General features: G+C 44.6%; 1 protein-coding gene across 2 annotated transcripts in view; it reads left to right on the top strand.

The window, feature by feature from the left end:
* Bend4 (BEN domain containing 4) overlaps nucleotides 1-19,673 on the top strand; it is a 35,229-nt gene extending 15,556 nt beyond the window's left edge. Inside the window, exons 3-5 of one of the 2 annotated variants that reach the window (XM_031342528.1) lie at nucleotides 5,501-5,589; nucleotides 10,761-11,001; nucleotides 12,591-19,673. In XM_031342528.1, the coding sequence (XP_031198388.1) occupies nucleotides 5,501-5,589; nucleotides 10,761-11,001; nucleotides 12,591-12,808 (548 nt within the window). In that variant the 3' untranslated portion in view covers nucleotides 12,809-19,673. The remainder of the gene's footprint in view (nucleotides 1-5,500; nucleotides 5,590-10,760; nucleotides 11,002-12,590) is intronic. The other variant, XM_031342529.1, reaches the window with a different exon arrangement.
* Nucleotides 19,674-26,955: the final 7,282 nt, after the last annotated feature.

The raw sequence follows: 26,955 nt of genomic DNA, 5'->3' as shown, positions 1-26,955 counted from the left end.
TTGAGCATTCAGTTTCAGAGGCTGGAGAGATGGCTCAGAGGTTAGAACACTTGGTACCCTTGCCCACATCAGCTATTTCATTTCATCTTACAGACAGGAAGTTGGCACCTAATTGATGGGAGAGCCACTGTAGATGGAGAGTTATGTTGTCCAAGCCTTCTGACTTGGTGTTCAAGTTGTAACCCTCCACCTGAGATCAGTTCTTATTGTCAAGGTAGTTGTATTGTGTGGTCACCAAAGAATTAGCCAGTGACTTGGCAAACACTGTGGCGTTACTTGTAGCAAAGGTACAAAGGGCTAGTTGTGCTTTGGGTACTTGAACACTACAGTGGAGAGCCATTTTAATAGTAAAATCCCAAACAGGCACATAAGGAACAACCCTAAATAGACTGTGACAGGGACACTTGTTTCCAGCATAAGAACTGAAACCAGGCAAACACAGCTGGGACATTTGTCAGGCGACTCAAATTCCCAAGTGCTCTGCACAAGTCTGCAAGTGGCTTGCAAAAGTTCCGGTTTGGGGAGTTCCAGGCATACCTTAGCAGGCACGCAGACTTGCAAGTACGGAATCCAAGAGGGAGTAGTGACTCACTATGCTGCAGATAAGGAGCTAACCCCCTCAGGTCCCACACTGTCATTATCTAAGGCCAGACAGGGACATCAGTATGACCAGTTTGAGGGAAAGGTTCTTTGTGCAGACCAAAGGCCCTGAGAGTAGCTGCAGCCGTAGACTGGTGTTCCTTGCTGTGACAGCTAGCAGTAATTTGCCCATTCTGAGCCTTCCTTAAAGCAAAGTTAACAATATTATAAGAATATGGAAGTGTTAAATTTAGTACACTTAGCATCACCTTGAAGAGAAATTTTTCCTGAGGCTAGAGACACGGCTTGACAGTTAAGAGTGCTTGTTTCTCTTCCATAGGACCCAGGTTCAGTTCCCATAACTCACATGGTAGCCCGAAAACATCTATAAGGCCAATTCCAGGGGGTCCAATATCTTCTGACCTCCACAGGCACCAGGCACACACATACACACACACACAGGCAAAACACTCAGATAAAATAAATCTTAAAAGACGGAAGAGAGAAAAATTGTTTCTGATTTATGTAGAACATGACTGTAATCCAAATACCAAAAAGGCTGAGACAGGAGAGAGTCCAAGACCCTCATGGGTACATAGCGAGACCCCATCTTAACCAAGAAAGGATGAAAAGAGAGTACAACTGTTGTGTGCCTAGCAATGCAGAGACTTGAAGGATTCCCCAAATTAGAAGCAGTGTCTGACTTCAGAAATGGGCCATAGAGCCTCAGATTTGGGTTCCCTCATCACAGAGAAGTCTTCACTTCCCTGGGGTCCTGTTTGAGGAGATGGGGTTCTGTGACTACCTGTCTAGCTGAAGGTGACCTTGAACTCCCAATCCTCCTGCCTGCTTCTGGCCAGAGCTGAGATTACAGGGCATGCACAGCAGTACTTGGTTCTCTACTGAACATCTTTGTAGACTCAACCTGGCGAGCAGACACTTGTCCTAACCCCTGTTCTTTCCACTCCTAAAACATGCTGCCCTCTTCTTGAGAAACTCCTGTGCATTCTTCAGTGTCCAGTTCCAGCAAGGCCCTCTGTGAGAGATTCTTTGTAATGTCCCTGCATGCCTCTGGATACCTCTGTTAAAGTCATTCTCAAGTCTGTGTTTACCCAGAGTATGCCGTTATCTCCTGATGTCCTGATAAGGTGCTGGATCATATATGATGCTGTAGGGCAGAAGCCTGTCCTCTTGACGTCCCAGTTTCTGTTGAAATAAGGCATTGTCTTTTACCTGAGCTCCAACCATGTGACTGTACGAGACTGATACTTAATGCTGAACATTTGAGTTAAGGTATTTCTACTCAGGAACTTGTTTTACATTGGAGAGACAATATGATTGGGCTACTCGAAGATTGTTAAACACAACAGATAACTGGGATTGTCAGCAATAAAAAGAGTTTAGCATTCCTACAAAATGATTGAGTAATATTTTGAGGAGTTTGAAGTCTTTGAATAGCTAGGTAGATAAAATAGTGCTTGAGGGACAGAGATCAAATGATCAAGATTTTAGCTGGGTGTATTTAGCATCAGTCTGTAGTCCAGTCATTCAGGAAGCCGAGGCAAACAGATGGCGAGCTTTAGACCAGCCTGGGCTACATGGCTAATAAAGAATGCTAGTACACTGAAAATTATTAGCTGGAGGACCCACTCACCCTTAATGTGGGAAAACCAAAACTTTAACAGTCTCTGGAAAGAAGAGCTGTATATGGGAGCTTCTTGACCAGCCGTACAGGCACTGAGGTGGCCGCCAAGTTATGAGGCCTCTGAGGAATTCACTAGACTGCTCCTTTTAAAACCCGGGTGGCATTGCTCCCAGGATGCATTGCTTCTGTTTCTCGTGCATTACTTCAGTACAGTAACTGTGTGGCAGGTCATTATCCCCGTTTACAAGCATGATAACAGAAGCTCCGAGAGGTTGAGTAACTTTCCCCAGGACCACATAGGGAATGTCAGAGTGAGCTTATAGCCAACTGCTACTGTAGCACGGCTAGGCTATATTTAGCTGTTTTCCCTATTGAGATAAAGCAGCCTTAGAGACTAGGGTGGAGCAGGGATCTCTTTGCTATTGTCCCAGATCTTCCCGTTTCTACCTTTTTCTTCCTCAGATTATGTGATGAGCATTATGGTGCCATGTTGTTCCTTAGGGGGAGGAAGACTAGCAACATCGGTATAGGGCCGGGCACTAGACACATCTTAGATTCTTTTCTGAGTCTCTTTTCTTTCTCTGTGGTTTTATGGGACAAGATGTTAACCTTGAACTTGTAGAGGTCCTTTCTTCGTTTCCCATGTTCTGGCATTACAGGTGTGTACCACACACAGTTTCTCTTTTCAGCGGAAGCGTCTATATTTCTCTTCTTTGTTTATTTTCTCACCGAGTCAACAGAATGAGCAAAGGAACAAAGGAAACCTGCCCAGTGGGTCAAGGGTTCTTCATCAGCCAGAGAACTTTGCTCAAATTCTCATTGTGTCCAAGGATACAGTTCTGTTTAAGGCCTCTGGGGGAGGCCTATCTCTCCTCTCTTTAGAGGACATAGGAACATGGCAACCTGAAATGAACAGAAAAACCTTATAGGCCGCACAGGCCCCTATCTGCGAGTGATGTGTCCTCACTCAGGAACTTCCCTGTTACCCATAAGGGGTACAATATCAGAATAAAAGCAGGTGGTTTTCCAGTACTTTCTGGCTGTGGCCTTCATTGCTCCTGGACTGGCCTAACAGTGCAACTAGGACAGGGTCATCCCTGCTTGAGCTCGCCAGTCTCCATTTTCAAGATTGACTAAGGGTTTGTTGTTGTTTGTTTTTGTTTTGTTCCCCACAGAAAACATTTTCCCTTCACTCTACAACTTCCTGTGTGACTCTAGGCAGGTGTCCACAAATGTGCCAGCCAAGAGTCACTCTGCACAACCCTACAGGGACTAACTGGAGGCCTCTGTCTCGGGGAGATGGCACAGGGACCCCTTGAAGGTGGGAGGAAGGGAATCCAAAGGTCATTCAGAGTTTTTAAGTTTAAAAAATGATTGTGTTTATGTTTGTGTGCACGTGCAGACCAGAGGAGGGCATGAGGTGCCCCAGAGCTAGAGTTAACAGCAGTTGTAAGCTGCTCCAAACCTGGGTCCTCTGCAAGAGCAGCAAGTGCTCCTAGTCTGAGCTACCTCTCCAACTCAGTCTCTTTGATAGTTGCTTAATGTGAGCACACTCCTGCTCTGCTCTCCCTGGCCTTCAGCTTTGTCTCCAGTATCAGCACACAGGACCCACTCGCCTTTGAGCTCCCAACACTGGAAGATGCACACTCAGTGGTGCCCTCTCTTCCCGACATGAGTCAGCTAGCCTGGTTAGCATTTGCTCCACGTGCAGCTGAAATGTCTGGATGTCTGTAGAGTGACAGGGAATAAGCTTCCAGCCCACCATGGCTGTATAACCGACACTGTATGTCTCAAAGGCAAGGGACAACAACTACTTTAGTGGTTTTTAGACAGCTTTCAGTGGCTGTTAAGTAATGCCCACTATAGAAAGATCTTAAAACACGCGTTAAGTATATCTCTTACCTAAAATACTTGGGACTAGAACTGTTTTACCTTTCTCCTCATTTTGGATTCAAGAATATTTATATATATATAATGAGATGTCTTGGGAGTGAGGCTTAAGTCTAAACATGCCATATATTCGTGTTTCATATATATATTTTATATATACAGTATAATTCCACTAAGTTTACTTTTATGAAAGATTTAGTGTACCTGTGCTTTAACTGCAACCACCATATGAGATCATCTACAGCATTTTCCACTTGTGACATCATGTTGACTCTAGAAAATTTCAGATTTCAGGACAGTTTGGATTTTAAATGACAACTACCATAATCCCACAGCTGAGCTAAGTCACTAAGTCATTGTGGGTTACACCAACCTCTTTCCCGTATCTTTTCAGTATACATACCAACATCATTAAAGTTATACTGAATTTTCTATTTTATAAGCTGCCTTGTAGGTATTTCTGTGCTTAAATTTAAAATTGCATAATCTCAAAGCAAAATATGGGTCAAGGGAGGTTCGTTTAAAATCCAGTTAATCGGTGAGAATTTATAAATTTTCTTGTAGTTCCCATGCCAAATCCAGGGTTGTGCCATACACTTGTCACAGGACACGTCCATTCCTTTCTCAACTTTGCTGCCTTAGAGAGAAAGATAGAAAAGTTTCGGTATGTAGCCCAGGCTGGCCTGGACCTCACCATCCTTGAGCCTCAGTCTCCCTAGAACTGGTGTACGCCACCGTGAGGGGCTCTTCTGCTCTTCTGCCAGTGAACACTCAAAGACAGAGGCATAGTCCCAGCACTGAACCATCAAGTGGGTGGAACTTTTAGTTGGTTGGTGAAATTAGGGGCGCCTGACATTTTCCCCCAAATACTTTTTTTGTTTTTTTCTCTGTGTAACCTTGGCTGTCTTGGAACAATTATGTAGACCAGGCTGGTCTCAAACTCAGGGATCTGCCTGCCTCTGCCTCTTAGAAGCTGGGATCAAAGTGTGCACCACGACTACCCAGCTACTTTTTTAATTAAAAATCTTCATACAACATATGGTGATCATTTTCCCTCCCCTAACTCCGCCCAGAGCTTCCCTGCCTCAACTGTGTGCTCTCAATCTTTTGTTTTTGTAAAACAAAAAACAAATAAAAATCAGGATAAGCAAGCAAAAGACCAGTAAGACAAAAACAAACAAAATGAGACGGAAAGTCCATTTAAAAAAAGACATGGAGTTTGTGTTGTGTTGGCAGCTCCTCCTGGACATGGGGCCTGCCTTGGGGGGTGGGTGATATTGACACTCCGTTGGAGAGACTGGCTTCCCCTTTGCCAACAGGTACCAATGGCAAGTAACTTTTTGTTGAAAGCTAGCTAACATGCACCATCGCTCTTCCTCCTCACAGTGCCATGCCAGACCGTCCTTGATTACCTAAAGACAGTGCTGTTGCACCACAACCAGCTCCTGCCACAGCCTGCCGACCAGCCCACCGAGGTAGGACTGGGCCTTCGGGAAGAGGGGCGCAGGCCTGCGGGTAGAATTTGCTGACCGTGGGAACTTTGTGGGTCTGTTACTGTGGGCACATATTCTGTGGTGAAGGATCATGTGCAGATTTAATTTATAAAGATTCCTCTGCCCTTTGAAAGGAAGGAGAAACTGGAACTTAAATTGCATAGGCAAGTCTTCCCCGTTCTTTGGTGCAGGGAAGATGGAGATGAAGATGAGATCCAGGACGCCCTCAGGTAGAGCCCTGGTCTTCATGTGCCTCGCTCTGGGGCGTCTAACACCAACAGTCTCTGGGATTTTAACATCCCAGACACTATGACACAGATGTTGTCCTTCTCTGAGCCACAGTAGAAGCAACCAGTCTCCCATCATCCAAGCAGTCATCTCTTGATGCTAAGGAGGGTTTAACAGACTACATTTTTACATGATTTTCAAAGCTTAGGCTTGAATCTGTTACTACCTCATGTTCTGAAGACTTTGAGTCTCCCTCAATTACTGTGCTTCCTTCATCCATCACAGCGAGCCCCCAGTGCACCCTCAGGCAGCACTCCCAGGCCACACAGCTCTTAATCTCTGCCCATCCCCATTAGCACCCTACTGCCTCTTGGAGAAGGTTCTCATTCGTGCATTCCAAGTGATGGTTCATCTTTAAGTGATGAAACATGTAAGACTGGTCTTTCTGTGCACTTTCCATTCTTTGTTTTCATTGCCTTACCACCCTTATAATATCACTTCCCTCACTGCTCCCAAGCGATGTGCAGGAATCAAACCCAATTCTCAACCCTACCTCCTCCCCACATGCCCTCCCTAGCGCCTTTCCTGGGTGTCTGGTCCAGGCTGATCCCTTAAGCTCTCTCCCCTGTGGTCTCCGTGTCGGCACTGCTTCATGGCTCCCTGTTCTCCACATTAATGACCCTTTCATCCACCCGTCTGAGGTACTTCCTTCTTGCTGTCTGCTGTCTCTCACTTGATTTATACTGCTCTTCCTCCTCCTCTACCCTTCCCCTTCCTCTTTCTCCTTTTCATCTTCCTCTCCTTCCTACTCCTCCCCTTTCTCTGCCACATGAAGGCTAAAAGGTCCCCACAGGTCAGTTATGTATCACTGTTGATTGCTCCGGCTGTCAGTGGGATGTCCACAGCCTCCTCACTCTGCACATAGGACACCCAGCCTGCCCATGAAAGAGTCCAAACCCAGCACAAGCTCCTGTTACTTGTCTCCTTTCCGGTCACCTTAGCACTTTCTAACCCCTCTCCACTTTGCACAATGCAAAGTTACCTTTGTAAATTAAAGATCAAGCCTTAGTTAAATTCTATAATTGAAGACCACAGTTGCTAACTTTACATTTTGTGGTTTATACGCAAGTGAAATGAGTACTTCCTCCAGGAAGTGGCCGGATACCTATGCTCATTATAGTATGTTGTAAGTTGAAATTAGAATTGGCCAAATTATAAATCTATGCCTATGATTTCCACGTGACTACAAGTCTTTAAAGACAGCGAGGGCTGTTTGCAGTATTTCCCAACAATAGGATAGGGTTAGTAACCTGTTGGTGGCTAACTGAAGTGTATAATGAGCCCTGCCCCGAAACCCCAAATTAGAAAGACAGTTGGGAGGAAGGCTCAGCTGGTTAAGTGCAGGTGCTTGCCTTTCCAGCATGAGGACTTGCTTGGAAACCCTGACACCCACAGGGATAGCAAATGTGGTTCGTGGTGGCATTCCGCTGTAACCCCAGCACTGGGAAGGCTGTGGGACAGACTTGCTAACCAGTCAGCCCAGCCAGTCTGAGAGCTCCAGGTTCAGTGAGAGACTGTCTGTCTCAGAGTTAAGGTGGAAAGACTAGGCATGACGGTGGTGTATGCCTTTAAGCTTTCAATCCCAGCATTCAGGAGGCAGAGGCAGGAGGATCTCTGACTTAGAGGCTAGCCTAGTCTACATAGTGAGTTCCAGGACAACCATGGCAACAAAATGAGACCTTGTCTCCAAGAGAAAAAAAATTAAAGTAGAGAGTCAGTTAAAGAAAATCCTTACCATTGAGCCCTGCCCTCCATTCCCGGACATAGATGGCACTCAGGCCCCTGCACAAAGACATAGGGACAGATTGCCTGTTTGTCCTCGGATGGAGCTGTTTAAACTTTATTGCCTGTCATCATCATCATTACCATACAGTTTTTATTGTCATTTCAGGCACCTGAAAATTTTCTCATTTTTATTATTTATCACTTTTCTTTTAGCTGTGCTAAAACAGGATTATAACTCTCATCAGTAACCCACAGGGCATTCTGAGTTGTGTTTGGGCGATAAATTACTGGTTCTCTTTCTTCTCCTGTTTCTTGATGAAAATTACTTCCAAATGGTAATTCTGCATTTTATGAGACCCATGTTTTATGTTGGGCTGCTGTGCTTTGGAATTGCGCAGGACTTTTCTATGATTTTCTCAAAGATTTGAAAAAGTACCTGTCTTGTATTGCCAGCTCCCTAAATCACAAACACCCTCATCTTGAAATAGTTTAGCAGCATAGCTCAGTATTAACAGATAAGTGAGAAACTCGGCCTTCCACCCCATTCCCCCACTTGGAGTTGTGACTCTTGGAAAAGGGTACAACCTTGGTAAAATAGAGCCGTAACCTTTCCTTGCAGGTAGGCACCCGAAACAGGGGAACAGGCATTATTATGTCATTATTACTATCATCATCATCATCATTATTATTATCCAAGAAGCATTCAAGAAATAGCTGTGCAGGTTTCCTGTGAGGCTGGCAATGCATGTATTCACAAGGCTTCTAAGAGAACAGATTCCTTTTCTTTTTACCTTCATTTTAGTTTTCATATGCGGATGTTTTGCCTGCATGTATGTCTGTGCAGTGTTCATACAGTACCCACAGAAGCCAAAGAGGTCTATGGGGCAGGATTTGTATGGTGGGAGATGAATGGACACCTTTATCAAAACTGGTCATTTGTAATTGTTGCTTTGCTTTGTCAATGCTTTTGAGATAGGATCTCACTCTGTACTCAAAATTGTCCTGTATCTCACAATATAGCTGAAACTACTCCTGAACTCCAAGCAAATCCTCTGCCTCAGACCTTGGAGTGCTGGGATTACAGATGTGAGCCCTCAGGTGTGGGGAATATGGTATCCTGGTCCTATTTTGACAGTAAAGAGCAGAAGTTGAGATAGTCCCCTCCCCAGGCTGAACACATGGCCCAATTTTATTTTATTTTATTTTATTTTACATGTATGTATGTGGACTATCTGTTTACCTGGTCCCCTCCTGCCCTGGGACTAGAATTACAAATGGTTCTGAGCTGTCATGTGAATACAACCCAGACCCTCTGGAAGAGCAATCAGTGCTCTTAACTTTTGAGCCATCTCTCCAGCCCCAACACCCCCTACCCCATCCCAGAGTTTATAATTGTACTACCTGGGGCAAATGCCTCAGGTTCCCCATTAATTGTTTAGTAAACAGCGCAACTGGTATTACAGGGCTTCTGCAAAAATACTTTAGAGTTTGTGGTTCTGAGCCAGCTTGGAGTCCACCCACCTCAAGCTCCACCTACTGCCTGGGTTGATTGGTCATTCACTGGAGCTCCACTGAGCCCTTCCTCCTTGTCCATGAGAAGCACGGCACTATTTTCCCTTCTGCATCAGCCATACAACTCAGCACCATTTCACTTAGGAATCATGTATTCTCCAGCCTGGCTAGCAGCATTGCCCACCTTCCTTCCTCAGCCCTTCCTCCCCGCACTGCCCAGGACTGCACACACATTGCACTCTCAGCACTTCCCATTTAAGGGTGGCTAGGCTGAGAGGACCTGTGAAGCCTGGGCTCCTGCTGATGCCTTATCGCACATGTGCACAAGAGCCCAGCATCGGGGGCCTTGTAAGCTACCACCCATTGCCTACAGAAGGCCAGCACAGTGTGGTTCCTGTGTTTTGAACTTTCCTCCAAAAAAGTCCGGGTAGCTTTCTCAAGTTAGTAAGACATAGCACCCAGTTCCATGCTTAATCCTAGCCTGTCTCTAAATTCATTATACAAACCATAAATAACCTCAGCTCCCTTCGTTAAAGGAAACCAAGTCGTATTGTCACCTTCAGGAAAGTGGGTGCAGGAGTTTCTGTGTGTACTGGTCAGTCACTGACTGTTCCCTCGTCAAATCCAGTCCCCACGGCCCTGCTGTCGCTCATACCAATACCTTCTCCATGGTTAAATAAGCAAGCACTTCTTGAAATAAAACCCTGTCAGACCCAAACAGTGCCAGATTTATAACCTGTAATAAATTTTCAGAGTTGTAAAACTGAATGAGTTTCTCTCTCTCTCTTTTTTATTTTGTACACCTTAATTACTGGGGAAGTACATTAAAACTGAGATCATGGGTTAATTAATTTGTCCTGGACTATAGAATTTTATGGACAGCCAGAACTAAAGTAATGGTTGCGTGGGTGCAGTTGACTAAACATGGCTTATAAACGTTACAGAAGTCCCTGTAATTAGCCCCACTGCAGCTGGTTAGCTTGGGGATTTTACAGCAGTTGTAAACTAGGAAGGTGAGAGGCAAGAGCATTTTGGGGGTTGACATGGGGGTGTTTGCAGAAGCTACCATTTGAGAAGAGCTGTTTTGCTTTTTTTCAATTCTCTCCTTTGAAACCCAGTCTTGTCATGTTTTCACCATAACACAATGACAGCCGTGTGTTAGATGCCTTAAACACAAGCCTTGCGTGCCTATTAAAATAGACCGCAGGCACCATTCCTCTAAGAACCGCACTGCCAGCCAGGGGATGAAGAGACCTGTTTGATCACACTCTTCAAAGTCATTTTTGCATATTTAATAGATTGAAAGGGAAAGTTACAGGTTATATTTAAATAGCGTTCCCTGTCATTGGATCTTGACACATTTTAACCTACCTGTTAAAACTCGAGTTATAAATAGCTCCTCTTTCAAAGGTGTTCATTATACCTCATTGGCTCTTGTTATAGAAAATGCAAATGTAATTTGAAAAGTGCCCGTTCTGAGTGTGAGCAATTACGTGTGCTCTTCAGTGCCCGGTTCATTGTCAGCGTAGCCACTTGGTTAAAAAGCATGTTTGCCTTTGAAATGGAGATGACTTTGGCTTCTGGCTGGCTGGCTCGGCAGGTAATGAGAAAATATTTTCCTTTTCCAGGGAAGCAAGCAGCTGTTGAACAACTATCCCGTGTACATAACGAGCAAACAGTGGGACGAGGCTGTGAATTCTTCCAAGAAAGACGGGAGGCGGCTCCTGCGGTACCTCATCAGATTTGTTTTCACCACGGATGAGCTTAAGTACTCATGCGGCCTTGGGAAAAGGAAAAGGTCAGTGCAGTCAGGAGAGACAGGTCCCGAAAGACGCCCTCTGGATCCAGTTAAAGTCACGTGCCTCCGAGGTACTGCATCCTTCCCCTCAGTGTCACCATCCGTGATCCCATTTCACTGCATTGGCTGTGGCTCCCCACACAAGTGTTCAGCCGTTTACTGTATTTTGTTTTTTTTAATTTTTACACGAGACCTTCTAAGCTTCATGTGGCCCATGTACTTGGTATTGAGAAGCTCTGTAAATGGTTCTTTGCTGTAGCCTCGTTCTCGAGTAATGTCCAAAGGCATCGCATAGTACCTCATGTTTCACGCTTTCAGTTCAGATTTTCTTTGCTGCCAGAGAAAGCCATATTCAGCAAAACTGGAGCATAGGGAGGTACGCACAGGGAGAGAATGTGCTGTTCTGTAATTGATTAAAAAAAAAAGTATCTTGCTTCCATGGGCCTCCATCCAGCTTGCTTGGTAGGAATACTTACAAAGCATGCCTGAAGTAGGCTTTATCCATAAAACCTTTTTAGGTTTTGGTTTTGGTTTTGGTTTTGGTTTTGGTTTTGGTTTTTTTAAAGGCTGCTATGTTCAAAGCTGAGCTCAATTCATTGATATTTTAGGTAATGTCTTTGATCAGTTCCAGGTCAGGCAGAGGTTGGGGAACTAGCAGGTGATGGAGCAGCTTCCAATAAACACAGACAAATAGAAGAAACATGAGGAGGCCACCAGAACACTACCCTGGAACATACAGCAGCAGGCCCTGCACAGTTCAGGACTATTTTATCGACCAGAAAGACATGTTGACTTAGTCTGGATAGGCATCCAAATTCTTCCTAGTGAGAAAGTCAGTTTATTTCATATAAATAGATTTATATCGCTCTGACTATTGGAAGGCTTGTCTCTGTCCTCATCCCAGGATAGAGCCTTCCCCTAGACACCTGAACTCTGTAAGTCCTGCTGCCTGAAGAGCACACATGTCCTGTTGGGGAGCAGCTAGGCTTCTTTAGCTCACCCCACAGATTCAAGCTCAGCAAAGATTGAAGGCTTGGTGCATGCATGACTCTCAAGCATCCTAGATGATTCTGATGCAAGTGACCAGGTCTAGGGAAGCCACTAACTACCACGGGAATATGCACATTCACTGGCATCAGTGCTGTAAAGCCGTCCAAAGTTCCAGCATGACCAGGTTGTTGCAAAGTTCTAGAATCTATCTTATTTAGCTAATTGACCGCAATGCCTCTTATTCCCCAACATCATCAAAGGTGGTGGACTTGCTCACAAAGATGCAGAGGCTTGCACTTCTTATTTGTGTAATAAAAACTAGAGCAGCCCCATCCCTTCTGGGGAAATGATTCTCAGTAAGTAGATTGCAAGCTTGAGGGTCTGAGTTCAGATGGCCTATCTAAAAAGCTGGGTAAAGACACCTGGTGTAGACACTTTCTTTTCACCAACAAATATTCCCTAGAGAGTGTAGGTGGCTTCAGTCTTGCACATGAGAACACTGGCATGGGGTAGGTTGGATGTAGTGAGTGGCTCTGTCATTGCATTGCTGTGGACCTCCATGCGACTTTTCTGATAGTGCCACTGGCGTAGGCTAAGCTGCTTTCCTATCATCTGTCAAAAAAACCAGCTGTTTTCTCTCTCTTTTTTACTGTTGTTTCTGTTCCCACAGAATTCATTAGGATGCACTGTACCTCAAACCCTGATTGGTGGATGCCCTCGGAGGAGCAAATAAACAAAGTGTTCAGTGATGCTGTTGGTCATGCCCGACAGGGGCGGGCAGTGGGGACTTTCCTGCACAACGGTGGCTCGTTTTACGAAGGGATGGACCACCAGGCTTCCCAAGATGAGGTCTTCAACAAGAGTTCACAGGATGGATCTGGGGACTAGTGGACAGAATCGTCCCAGTGCTGTTTGGTTTCTTGTGTAAGAGCTCCAGTTGTGAATGTCCATTCCCTTGTCACTTAGAGTCCAAAGCATGTTATTCCGTCATACTTTACACATTCTCGAACTGTAAAACTCTCTTGACCCACTGCCACAGTTCCCAAATAGGAATCCACTTTAGGATTTTGGGGGGAAATCTCTAGCACCTGCAGTAGATTTGGGGTGTGTTATATCACAGAGGAAAATGTACAGTTGACATGAAGTCATATCTAGCTAGACATTGAGGGTGTCTCCGGTCCCAGATCTTGAGGGAAGCCTGGCCTCTTGAGCAGAGCTGGTCTCCAGGGAAGGTTCAGTTAGTATTCCTGCATATGGGGGAAGGGAAGACAAGCAGCACACATTTTCTTTAATTTGAGTAAGCTGTCTTCAGTTTCCTAAGACTTGATTGACTTGATTTCAGAGTTCTCAGCAAAGACACAAGCTAGGTGACACTGTAAGCTTCCATCTGTTTTAAACTCTTATGGTAAGAAGCCAGAACTGAGGCCATGTCTGTAGACAGTGCTTACGTGGAAGTCAGCTACTTTTCTGTTATCTTACAGACAAAACTCACTGTGTCAATCAGAAAGGCAGTCTCGCTGCTTTACAAGCAGAGACTCTCTATATGTTTAGGAAACATCCAAAGACTCAAAACCATTTTCAAATGCCTCATTTCATAAGTTCCTAACACAGCCTCCGTAGCCTTAAATCATACTTCACTGACACAATGCCAGGGTGATGGGTTCAGCGAGAACCTCCACGAGCTAGCCGTTTGGTAAGATCAAATACAGGGCATGAACGACGGCATCTGCTGTTGATCAGGGGTCTGGTACTGTAGACATGTAGCTTCAAGGCCGTTCTGACAACTATGCAATGGCTTGTGGGTGATTTCTGTGAAATTTAAGGCCTTTTCTGGGCTGAGTGAAGGTTGAGAATATATAAAACTTCTGTTTCCCACTGTCCTGGATGGAAACACCCCATCCAGCTGTGCCCATTCTCCTCAGCCTAAACTCTGAGTTACTGTTCCACATCCCTGCTTAGTTTGTGGAGTCCATCTGTGAGGTTAGTGAAGCTTTTCCCAGGAAAGACTTCAGAGGGGCTGTAGTTGTTACTGATGAAGACTAAACTTTGCATGTGAGAAGTCTGACTTTGTTAAATCAAGGTTACTGGGTTCTTTGTGGAACCAAAAGCTGAGTGGGTAGCATTTATGAAGATTATGAATGTCATCTATAGACACAGCAAAGAGCTTTGAAAATGGGATAGAAATTCAAACTGTGAGTATCCACTTAGAAATGGACTTTTTGGGAGGCCAATTTTGTCAGAATAAATTGCACATCCTTTAGATTCAGCATTTAGCATCAGATTTTGAACAAACCAGCTGAACAGTTTAAAAATAAAAGAAGTTAAATGAGTAAGTGAGCTGTCATTTACAGTGGACCTAAGACCAGTGTCTGTGGCTGTCCAGGAGAAAGGATTGTTGTTTTTTTCATAACTATGAGAACTGTCTCTGAATAACAGCCAGGATGGTGATAGCTTGCTGGTCTGGGGCACTCACTATCATCTCGTTAAAGTCCTCATCTGTCCTACTGAAGACTTCTCTTATTTCTGTTTATCCACACTGCTGAGTCCCGTTCCTCTCTTTGGCAGTTTATATACTGCCTGCTCAACCTCATTGAATTTGGTCTGTAAGCTCAAACAAGCCTTCCTTGGTTGTCTTCTAGTCTTTAAATGATCTATTGAGTTTTCTCTTCCATGAGTTAGCAACTTTATAGAAGTTTGGAAAGTTGAACCTTCATATAAGGAATCAGAAGGTCCCCATGGAGTGGCCTGAGAAGGCTCTGGTCTCAACACCAACTCTGGGTAGCATCATGCCCTGGGATAAGCCCTTGTCAGTGAAGCTTCTAATTGCCATCTCTGCATAGACTGTTATTAGCTTTAGCTGACTAAGAACCTGTGCTGTTCAGCCTACATCACCTTCCCTATCACATGTAGCTCTAAGGAAGAGGGTATCTAAATCATTTGTGGGTAACTGTACAGCTGCACCTCTCAAGTCTACTATCAGGTCAAGATCAGCAACTGGAAGAGTTGATCCTTAACAGAGGGTTGCATACATTGCATTAAATCTTCCACTTCACTTGTTGAGGTTTTCTGATCATGTGATACATCAGTCCTAATTCAGCTTTTGCAGTCTTCAAATCTGGTGTCTCTTTAACTTCAGGATTTTCCCAAGGTACGGGCTTACCCATTTGGTTAAACGCTCCAGCTCAGTTGACGGGCTTACCCATTTGGTTAAACGCTCCAGCTCAGTTGACGGATGAGCGGGAACAAGACTTTCTTTCCTATTTTATATAAAGAAGGGGAAATCACCTAGAGACAAGTTATCGCAGTGATTTACCTCCACCAAGGGTTCTTGCCACTTCCTTCAGATGTGCAAATGGCAACTGCTACTTCCTGTGTGGCATTGCAAGGTCTGGATAAAAAGTGCAATGGACTTCTGGTGAGCTGTTGTCAATTCCATCTGGAATGCCCTGGTCACATGCTTGTAAACTAGAGAAATCAACTCCATAGTGACCAAAGACTGTTGTTGGAGCATCGCTCAATATGATGTCAAAGGGGTATTTCTTGGGGCATGATCCAAGGTCTGTGAAGTCTGATCTAGGAAATCTCCAGTGTCAGGAAACCTTGGGTGGAGCCCTCCATCACCCCACTTGCCATTATGTCATCCCTCTTGCACTGAGCTGCAGTTCCTCTTGCTGCTGGGCATGTTGTCCCTGCTACAGCAGCAGTGTGTAGCAACTGCTTTTAAAGGATGCAGACTCGCAGGCTGTGCATCCATCTTGGAGTCTTCTGTGGTGCAGGTCTTCATGGTGGGTGACAGGAGCATGTTGGGCATCAACTCTTTGAGCCTTTGACTTCCCACAGGTATAAGGTAGGAATAGGAACCTCCGGGCTGCTGTTTCTGCCACTTGAAAGGACACCTGTGCTAGGTTTGCCACTGCCTCTGTTCCTGAGGCACTTGCTCCCTGCCTCTCATTTTCAGGCCAGGAGTGTCTGGTTTGCCAGCAGTTTCCCACGAGTGACTAGTTCTGAAACAGTGGACATGATGATGTTGTGCGTACAAGGCAACTAAGGACTACAGTGCTGACCTCCTCAGCACTGTAGCCAGTTCTCACACGGAGTTACCTGTGGACCTGTAATCCTCAGCCCTGTTGAGTGTCTGTTTTTCCTGCCTGTTTATACGATTGCTGTTTTCTTCAGCTTACTTAGTTCACTGCCTGATACCAACAATCAGACAGTTAGGTTTGTTCCAGCAGTCTGCTGGCTCTTTCCCTTTGTGGGGATTCATTTAAGGCTGGGGTGCTACTCGGGTCATGGTGGTTTCCTGTGTGGTCCCGAGTGTTAAGTCAGCCTGTGAAAGGTGCCACCTCTAGCAGAACTCACTGTCAAAACTGGCTACCCCGATTTCTCCACATGCCTTTGGTTTGCTATTTAGAGGATTGAAGATACTGTCTTTAGAGACTTGATTTGATTTTCCACATCCTTCTGGCAGTTGGACACGTTGCTTTCACAATGCAAAACCTAGTCCTCTGTCAACTTTTAGAATTACCCTGAGCCATTCAGTGTTGGTTGGAAGTAGACTTGTGTTAAAAATATCTCAGGAGGCAGCTGTGCCCTGTCGCTGGTGAGGAAAATGTGGTTGGCAGGACTGTGTAACTAGATGTGGCGTTTTCTTCAGTGACTAGGTAGGTCCATAGTCCCAGTATCAGAGGCTCTGTAGTTAACAGCGCTTTCATGGCATGTCCTTCATTTTCCACATTAAAAAGCCTGCTCACAAGGGTTTAACCCCAGGCACAGATCTTGCCAAGAGAATGATGACCCTGGACTGAGACCAGGGACCTGTGGAGTGAGAGCAGTGTTTTACATTTGATAAGGCCTCATTTCTCACCAGCCCATTTGTGGGTGTGGAGCCTCTCGTGGTCTCAAAAAAAGTATAGCTGTTTCTACAAGTCCTGAACTCTGTTCCTCATCTGTAGCAGAATTTAGGGGGCTATCACCATGTGTCTCCCTAAGGTAGAGAGCAGAGGAGTAAAAAGAGTACTGATCTCTTGGTCAGGTGTTGAGGGAAGCATGTCCCCGCTTGTGGCTGTCGTCAGTGGGCAGTTCCTGTACACTGTCCCTTACCTTCGGTGACCAGCACTGAGGCCTATGTCAGGATGATAAGGCGACACGTTACTACAATCTTACTTGGTACAGCTACTCCACATGGCACTTACGGCCATTGGATTGTAGTTTTCACTCAGTCCAATAGTGAATGATTTGCTGTTTACACAAAATCTACACAATAACTCTTAAACTTAGGAATCTGCAGGTGTGTGGTTTCTACATATCTCTGCCATTTAATGACTTGTGCCTCTTCTGCAGCTCTGAGAAAGTGAATGGAACTCCTGGGAAGATGTGAATTATGTCCAGAGCCCAAACTTCACCCTCATTTGAGTTCTCTGTTTTGCAATACAGGGGGTCAACTATTATTCAGTATGTGCTCTAGACTAACTCTGACACCCACTGACTACCTCCTTAGTTTCTGTATAAACCAGTTGTCTCTTTTAGTTTAAAGGTCATTTTTTGGTGATTTAGCATTTTAAGTGTATAATTTCTTCAGCTAGTGCTGTATCATCTCACAGTACAGGTCTGTGTTAATCTGTGACAGCTTTCATGTGTGGGTTTGTAAAAATGTAATAGAAAGTGGTTTTGCACATACGGTGTGAGTCTTGCTGCTGTGTGCTTAATGTGGCGACACTTGCCAAAGCTGCTTGGCAAACTCGTCAAAAGGGATGCTTGAGTCACAACTAATGCAAATGTGTCGCAACAGCAGTGTGTGTCATGATGTATTTTTGTAAACACAGTGATGGCTTCTTTCAGTCATATAAGTACTGGATAAAAATAATCACTTGAAACACTGGAGAGAAATGTCACTTAGCTGATGGCAAAACTACTCGCATTGTCAGCCAGGGGCGTGTGTGTGTGTGTGTGTGTGTGTGTGTGTGTGTGTGTGTGTGTGTGTGTGTGTGTGTAACAGAGGGAAGAATTGACATCAGCAATGTGGAGGGCAAAAGTAATACCCCATTGAATTAGAGGCCACTGGTACTCCCTGTAGCATATTGGATTTTAGGGAATATTGGGAGAACTGGAATGTTCACACTAAATTACTAGCCTTGTCAGTTTGACTACTGAAGGCAGTGCATTACCAAAAATTTTTGATTCTAAGCTTCCATAGCTGGCTGTAAGGGCTGTGTTCTTCTTGTTGAATCACTGTTCCCCAAATTGCAATGAAAGTACATCTGCTAGCGATACCCATTCAAAAACCTGGTTGCTCTGAGCAGTGGCACCAGTACAAGTGGCCAGATGCGCCTCAGAGTGTTGTAGATTATTCGGTCCCTTGGAATTCACTCCCACAGCAATAGTAACTACAGCTACCTAAGTGTGACTCTTGACTCCTGCGTGCTAGTTGCTTTGATAAGCACTTTAATGTGTCCTCTCCTCTCCTTGTACCTTCTCAGCTGCCCTAAGAGCTGTTCCTGCCAGGGTGCTCACCTGAGCTTTCTTTGAGCTCAGTAAGCAGAATGGCCACTTCTGTTTGCCCCAGTCGAGCATAGTTCTCAAAGTCTACCAACACTTTGGAGTAAATGGGTTTTGTTTTATTTTGTTTTGTTTTGTCTTGTTTTGTTTTGTTTTATCTTCTAATGCTATGAAGGGAAAGTTGGTATTTATATCATTAAATCTGCTTTGGAAATATGCAGGTGCTTAAATAACATGCACGTAAAACCCAGGCCTCCAGAGCTCTCAAAAGGCTGGCATGAGACTTAGCCTGACTGACATCCTGCAAAAGGGACCAGAAACTCTTAAAGGAAGTGGACACATCAGAAATCTAGTTCCCTCCCACTTTTCTAGATTCTCTGTACAAAGATGCAAGAACATAAAAGAAAACGTTGAATCTTGTGATTAGATCATTTTATGTGACACCTGGTGATGGCCTTGACTATTGGCCAGTGTTCCCATCTCTTTGTGGCTGGCTTGGCAGCCTCAGGTGACACTTCCAATTTGGTATAGGACGGGAGGTTTCAGTTGACAATGTCACTGTGAGAACTGTAGAGATTGTGTAAAGACTGTAGTGGCCTGTTGGGTTTGCCCCTGTAGTTCACGATTTAGCATCCTTTGTCAAAAGCATGCCAAGGCCGCGATGAGCCTGGCTTGTGCCTCTTGGGAGCAAGGCCTGCCAGAGACAGACAGGGGACCCAGTCACTGTCCAGCCTGGCCCTGCCCAGGCTAAGCCTCGCCTTCATGTTGCTCCTCTGCAGAACGGCATGTAGCAGCTAACACTGGGGCCTGTTGCCTTTACTCTATTTTCTATGATGAATACTTGTGGAGAAACTGTGACAAATCCATTGATCCTAATATTTTTATTGTTGGAGTCTTGTGGCTTCTCTGAATAATTTCTATTTGATTGTACTGTGTAGAATTCATACACACTAGGGATATGTTAATAAAGCTAAAATGCATAGTATAATATAGAATAGCAAAAACAAATTTTGTGAACAATTTATATAGAAGAGTAAGTTGTTTTTTAAGTGTTAGGCCATTTCTTTTAGGAACTTAAAATGTTATAAGAGTTTTTTAAACATTCAATATTTTTAATTATAAGAGACATTTGTTACTAGAGCTAATTATTTCAGGTGTTCTAATTGGAATATTGATTTTCTTACCTCATATACCTCTAGAATGCCACATGTTCCGTTGGGGGTAAAATTGCACAATAAATGTCAAGTTATCTGTTAAATGTTTTAACTTGCTTTTTTTTCTCTGTGTGCGTGTGTGTTTGTGTGTTGTGTGCATATATGTGTGTGTTCACATGTGAGGTACATGTGTATGGACATAGGTATACATTATGGGGCCCAAGTTGGTATCAAAATCTTCCTGTGTTTCTACCATATTATTTTTGAGGCAGGGTCTCCTAGTCAATCCCAGAGCACATTGATAAAGCTACTCATGCTGACCAGCTTGCTGTGGAGATCTCTTGTCACTGCCTTCAAGCCCCGGAATTTCAAGCAGGCCAACACCTCCACAGCACTTTGTGTTGTGTTCTTGGTATCTAACCTCAGGTCCTTTCACTTGCACAGCAAAGTGTATTAGCCACTGAGCTGTCTTCCCAGCTCCTAACTTGGATTTATTTTTTATTTTTTGGCCTCTTTTGCCAATTCATTGACTGGTTGGTTGGTTGTTTTAAAAATTCTAGTTTCAAGCAGATAAGAGCACTGACTGCTCTCCAGAAGGTCCTGAATTCAAATCCCAGCAACCACATGGTGGCTCACAACCATCTGTAATGGGATCTGACTCCCTTTTCTGGAGTGTCTGAAGACAGCTACAGTGTACTTACGTATAATAAATTTTAAAAAAAAAATCTTTAAAAAACATTCTAGTTTCAGCCGGACAGTGGTGGCGCACGCCTTTAAGGGGGCAGCACTTGGGAGGCAGAGGCAGGTGGATTTCTGAGTTCGAGGCTAGCCTGGTTTATAGAGTGAGTTCCAGTTCAGCCAGGGCTATACAGAGAAACCCTGTCTCGAAAACCAAATAAATAAATAAATAAATAAATAAATAAATAAATAAATAAAATTGTAGTTTCGTGTCTAGAATCCTTTCCTCCAGAAGCCAAGGCTTTCCTGGTTTTCTCAAAATGCAAGGAAATGTTCTGTGCTGAACATCCAAATAAAAGCCAGCAAGAAGGCTTGGCAGGGAAAGGCAACTGCCCCAAGCCTAGAAACAGCCAGGCTTTGCTACACAAGGGAGGGAGATGGGTAGCTCCCACAAGGTGTCCTCTGCCAGCGTGCTACTACAGCCGTGCAAATGAGTGTGGTTGAAAGAATTCTCTAGTCCATTAGGTCAGAAATGATTCTGACCTAGCAAGAGGGATGGGGAGCAGCCTGTCAGGTGTAGAAACAACATGGAAACGGGCTACTAGGAACTCCCTGAAGTTGCAACTCACAATCCCTCAAGATGCACAGGTCTTGGCTGTGGTTAAGTAGGGACATGGTTGTGGCTTCCCACTTTCTGCAGGAAGTGTCTGACATGGCCACTACAGAAGCGCAGAATTGAACAAACCTTATTTCACAAGCCAGATTAAATCAGGAGCTAAAATTTCATGTTCCAGGAAATAGAAGGGTGTTTAATTTTTGCTCTCAAGATTCAAAATTTTAGCAAATAGTTTTGTCTAAAAAAGAAAAAAGTGCTTCAGTCCAAATAATTTGGTTAGAATTAGAGTTCTCCATTGAAGTTGAATGAAAGTTACTCTCAGTCACTGAAGGGATTGACTATAACAAAGTATATCCAGCCTAAACCTGAGAAAACAGCTAGGTTACAGGGTTCGAAATCTAGTACAAATATCAGTCATTTCTTTGCGCTAGCAATAATCAGTCTAAGAAGAAAAGGATTTCCCTTATAGTAGCATCAGAAGAATACTATACTTGAAACTTTAACAAAGTGAATCCCAAGTTCAAACACTGCAGACTATAAAATAGGAAACTGTACACTTGAACGAAGGAGAGCTAACCTGTAGTGAAGGAGTGGGCTGCTAGGATGCAGTGCTTACAGCTCTGGCCTGTAAATAGCAGGCTGCTGCTGCCAGGCGAACTGCGAAGGGGTCCTAGGACTCATGGGAATGGAAATACCTATTAGTGAGAGCTACATTTATGATAATTAACCACGGTGTTGAAATGGTTCTGTAGAGGAAGAATAGCCTTAGGTGACACGGGGCAACAGGAAAACTAGCTCCTTGCAGGGATGAAATGAGATCCCAAAACCTAACCTTTGGAAGGAGCTCAGCTCCCCTCGCAGACATGCCCAGAACCTAGTCTCCTTGGTGAGTCTAGGTCCCCTCAAGTTGATAGGAAGCATCACAGAACCCAAGAAAAATCAAAACAGGTACATGAGTGTTTGTAGCCTGTGTATACAGCAGTGAATAGTGAAGCAATACGAATACCCACGTGATGAGATAAACGTGTTGTTCTTCACATTGGACTATGTATTTGGGTTCTCTAGAGTCACAGAACTTGTGGGTAGTCTCTATATGGTACAGGAATTTGTTGATGACTTACAGTCTGTAGTCCAACTCCCAACAATGGTCAGCAGCAGCTGTGAATGGAAGTCCAAGAATCTAGCAGTTGCTCAGTCCCACAAGACAAGCAGGCAAAGCAGAGAGCCTTCCTCTTTCCAATGTCCTTATATAGGTCTCCAGCAAAAGGTGTGGCCCAGATTAAAGATGTGTGCCACCACACCTTTAATCCTAGATGACCCTGAACTCTGAGATCTTCCAGTCTGGGATTCATAGCCACTATGCCTCAAGATCTCCATGCCAAGATCCAGGTCAGAAACTTGTATCTCTCAGCCTCCAGATTAGGATCACAGGTGACCCTTCCAATTCTGGATTGTAGTTCAGTCCAGATATAGTCAAATTGACAACCAGGAATAGCCACTACAGACAATGATGTCATTAAGGGCCAGAGTACAGCTAGCACAGCATTACATGGATGAATCTTGAAAGTACAGTGAGTGCGCAAAGTGGACACACACAAACAGCTATTGTACAACTTCCCTTGTATGAAACGCCCAGGAGGGTCACAACTGCTTCGCCCAGACAGACACGGCTTCGAGTGCTTCTCAGTCCAGTGTTGACCTAATTAAGAAGCCTAATGCAATGTTCAAGGTCCCTTTGAACTTGCTTATACAGTACATTTATCCAGAGCCTGATATGCCTAAGAAGTGGCTTACTTAATTCCTGGCAAATTGTAGTGTAAGCCAATGGGTGCATAACTGTTAGAGACAAAATGATAAGGACCTATTAATGATGAGAAAAATCCCACGTTCCACTGGGCAACTTGTTTCCAAAGGTGAAGTTGTACTGAGAAGGGGGAGTTAGTCATAAAAGTGAGACTGTCAAAGACAGTTTGACCAACATTTACATAGCACTGTCAGCGAAAGCATCCTTCCTTCATGGATTGGTATCCACCAAATGCTGGCTGGGTCCCTTTCTCCCCCTCTTCCCTCCCCTCTCCACCTTAAGATCTATTGATGAGAATTCACCCCGGGACAGTCTTAGTGATACCACCCCTGGTGATCAGCCAGCAGCTGCAGAGAACACCTGATTCTAAGATTTCAGAAAAGGATAAGAGCAAAGTGGCCTGAAACTCCTCAAAACTCGCTAGCCAGTCAGAGCTGGGAGGGCGCTGGCAGCTGGAAGGGACAAGGCCAGCAGTGGGGCTGAAATTGTAGAGGGCTCCCTGCTCGGAAATATGATCTTCATGACATCTGAGGGGCACGGCAAGGAAGGAGCCAGATCGGGGATCACATGGCAGTCGCCCCCTTTCCTTCCCATCTCACAGGAGATATGAGACGTGAGGTTTCTCTAATTGAGCAGCACACTGGAAACCTCATAGTGAGTGATCCACCATGCCCAGCCAACTCACCCCTCCCCCAATGTAGAGAGGCAGAGAAGACAGAAGACACTAACACAGATCTGGGGGTGAGGCCACTGACTGCAAGATTTCTGCTCCACTTCATTGAGATCCTGAGAGCAGCTTGGTCCTTTGTCATTTGAATAGTTGACGGTTATGGATCGTTAGTTAAGCGTTCTGTGATCATTCCTTCATTTAATTTTCTTATCTCATGGGGGGCTCTACCATCGCTGCTCTACGGATGAGGAAGCAGTGGAGGAGCTCCAGTGTGCAGATGTAGGAGGGGACCTCCAATCGATGCTGCTGTCCCCTTAGTCCTCAAAGACTTGAGAGCTGGAGAGATGGCCCTGAGGTTGAGAGCACTGACTGCTCTTCCAGAGGTCCTGAGTTCAAATCCTAGCAACCATGTGGTGGCTCACAACCATCTGTAATGGGATCTGGTGTCCCTTTTCTGGCATGCACGTAGATATGACCAGAGCATTGTATGTAATAAATAAATCTTAAAAAGAGACTTTCAAGTCTGAAGGTGTGATCATGAGACTGACTAAACAATACCTTCCTAGAAGTCTCCCCAGCTCTGACTGACCCAACAAGAACGCATCTTCCTCTGTGACCCCCAAGGCTAGGGCTCATAATCCCAAACATGCATATGAACATTGGTGAGGTTAATGTTCGTAGGCAGCCTTATGTTCATACCCAGAGAGGCCAATGTAAGAATTGGCCTTGATGTTAAAGAAATATGCCAACTGATGCGGTAGGACCCTGCCTTTAGGGGATGTGGGTGGGGCAGAACTGGAGAGATGGCTCAGCTGTTTAAGAGCGCTTGCTGCTCTGGCAAGGGACCTGAATTTGGTTCCCAGCACCCTAAGCAAGTGGCTCTCACCCCCTGTAACTTCAGTTCGAGGGAGATCCGAGGCCTTTTCCTGGCCTCCTTGGGTACCCACACATGCACAGACACATGCAAATACACATAACATTTTAATTTTTTTTTAATTTAAAATTTTCAAGAATTAAAAACACCACAGTCAATAGTTATTGTTTGACTGCATTTTAAGTTTGTTCTCTGTCTTCAAAGTTCTGAATTTTCTTTTTCCATGTGTACTGCATTTTAATGTTTCCCATGTGTACTGAATTTTCTTTTTCCATTTTAATGTTTCCATGTTGTTGGTTTTCAGTTGGTCTGTAAAGTACCACGATGACACATTGTCCATGTAGACAGACTAGAGAACCTGTTTTCAATCTCGTAAATGATAAAACAAAATACTGTGACTTACAACTATCTTTCCTTTACTTAAATGCAGGAGTTGAGCTTGTGGGACTTGCTTGTAAACTTGTGATAATGAGAGTTTGGAGATTGGGATTTTTTTTTTAATCCTTTTGTCAAAATCTTTTAAATATATTTTTAAATACACTGGGTTTTGAATTCTGAATTAAAAATTCTCCCCGTACTCTCAGTGAAAGCGGAGGCAGAGTGGCAGTTGCTGAAAATTCAATACAGCTTGGGCTACACAGCAAGATTCTGTGCTGATACCAACCCCCCACCCCGAAGCAGTAAATTTGGGCTCAACCGATAAAGTACTGAGAAGCTGAGTTCAGTCCCCAGAACATACATAAAAGGTCAGGCAGGGGCTCTGGAAGATCAAGAGCACATGCTGCTCGTGCAGAGGACCCAGCATCCACATCAGACAACGCCCTCCTGCCGTAACTCCAGCTCCACGAGGTCTGACATGCTCTTCTGACCTCTGGGCACGGTACTCACTTTCACAGGTCCACTCATGAACACATTCATATACACATAATGTTTTAAAGTAAACTATTTTAAAAGCCAAGCATGGAGGGGTATGCTTGTAATCTCAGCACTAGAGAGGCTAAGACAGGCGATCCCAAGGGGCTTGCTGGCCAGCCTAGTCGACTTGGAAAGCTCCAAGTCACGGTGAGACCCTGTCTTAAAACAAGATGGCCAGCACCTGAGGAGTGACATCCCAAGGTTGACCTCTGGTCTCCACAGACACAGAGCACATGCATATGTGCATTCACACCAAACATTAGGCTTGCGCTGTTTTGTCCATTAAAAAAATGCAAGTACGGAAAGTTGATACAGAAAGCGGGAGGAGGGGGGAAGGATTGCTACTTTGATTAAATGAGTAAGATGGGATAAAGCATGTCTGAAATAAAGTATCTTAGTTCTTGTACTTAACAGTTGTCAATTTTTAACAAATTGGGTTAAATCATGGTTTCGAGGTACATCTTTGATGTAAACATGCATCCTTGTTCACACACACACAAAAGAACAGGGGTTGATTTTGTCTCACGGTATCTCCCCTCCCTGTTTTTGTTTGTTTGTTTTGTAAAAAATTAATAATTGTCAAAACACAAGACTGTTTTAGGATACCACTAATGGGGGGAGGGGAGGAAATAGAGGTTTTGTTTGGAGGGGAAACCAGGAAAGGGGATAACATTTGAAATGTAAATAAAGAAAATATCTAATTAAAAAAAGAATACCACTAATGAGGGGTGGGGGTGGGGGGAACTAGGTTGGCTTGCAGGGAGACCTGGGTTTGAGCTCCATCACCTCGTAAACTGGGCTTTATGGTACATCCCTGCAATCCCAGCTCTCAGGAGGTGGAGGCAGGAGGATCCGAAGCTCAACATCCTCCACGCCCACATGGTGAATTCGAGGATAGCCTGTGCAAAATGAGTCCCTGCCTCAAAAACAACAACATCACTAATGCAAGAATGGGTAGGAGCTGGAAGAATAAAAAGGTTGTAACTATACAGCCGGCGGTTCTGTTAATCTTAATAGTGAGGCTTAAAGCACTTTTCACTTTCCATCAGATCCTAAGGGAAAAACTCAGATCTTGCTAAGAGAGGGGGCCCAAGCAATAAGACTATCTTCTGTATTTTCTAGTCTATCTTTGTGGGACTGTTTCTGTGTCTCTCTGTGTGAATGTGTGAGTGCATGTATTTCTGTGTATGACTGCTTATATGTCTGTGTGTGAGAATGTGTGTGTCACAGAATGTGTGTCTGTGTGGGTGTGCATCTGTGTATATGGTTGTGTGTGTGTGTGTTTCTGTGTTTACATATGAGAGTGTTCGTGTGTGTGAATGTGTGTATCTGGGTCTTGTGTGGGTGTGTGCCAATGTGCGAGTGTGTCTGTGAGTCTATGTATGTGAGTGTGTAGTGTACCTATGTGTATGTTTCTGTGTCTTACACAGTTGTATATCTATATGTGAGTATGTCTATGTGTTTATATGTGTGAATGTGTGTGTCTTTTTTTTGGGGGGGGGGGTTGAGATAGGGTTTCTCTGTATAGCCCTGGCTGTCCTGGAACTCATCCTATAGACCAGGCTGGCCTTGAACTCAGAAATCCGCCTGCCTCTGCCTCCCAAGTGCTGGGATTAAAGGTGTGTGCCACCGCCGCCGCCGCCACCACCGCTGCCGCCGCCGCCGCCGCCGCCGCCGCCGCCACACCCACACCGGGCTGTATGTGTGTGTCTTTGTGTACCAGTGTCTCTGTGAGTTGAATGTGTGTATATCTGTGTGTGTCTTGGTATATATTAGTATGTCCGTGTGAATATGTGTGTGTGTCTGTGTGTAGTGGTGTGTCTGACCCC

This window comes from Mastomys coucha, unplaced genomic scaffold, assembly GCF_008632895.1.
Source record: "Mastomys coucha isolate ucsf_1 unplaced genomic scaffold, UCSF_Mcou_1 pScaffold22, whole genome shotgun sequence".
In the NCBI taxonomy this organism is placed as follows: Eukaryota; Metazoa; Chordata; class Mammalia; order Rodentia; family Muridae; genus Mastomys; species Mastomys coucha.
Note: the sequence above shows the minus strand (reverse complement) of the source record. Positions and strands in the feature narration are given on the sequence as shown.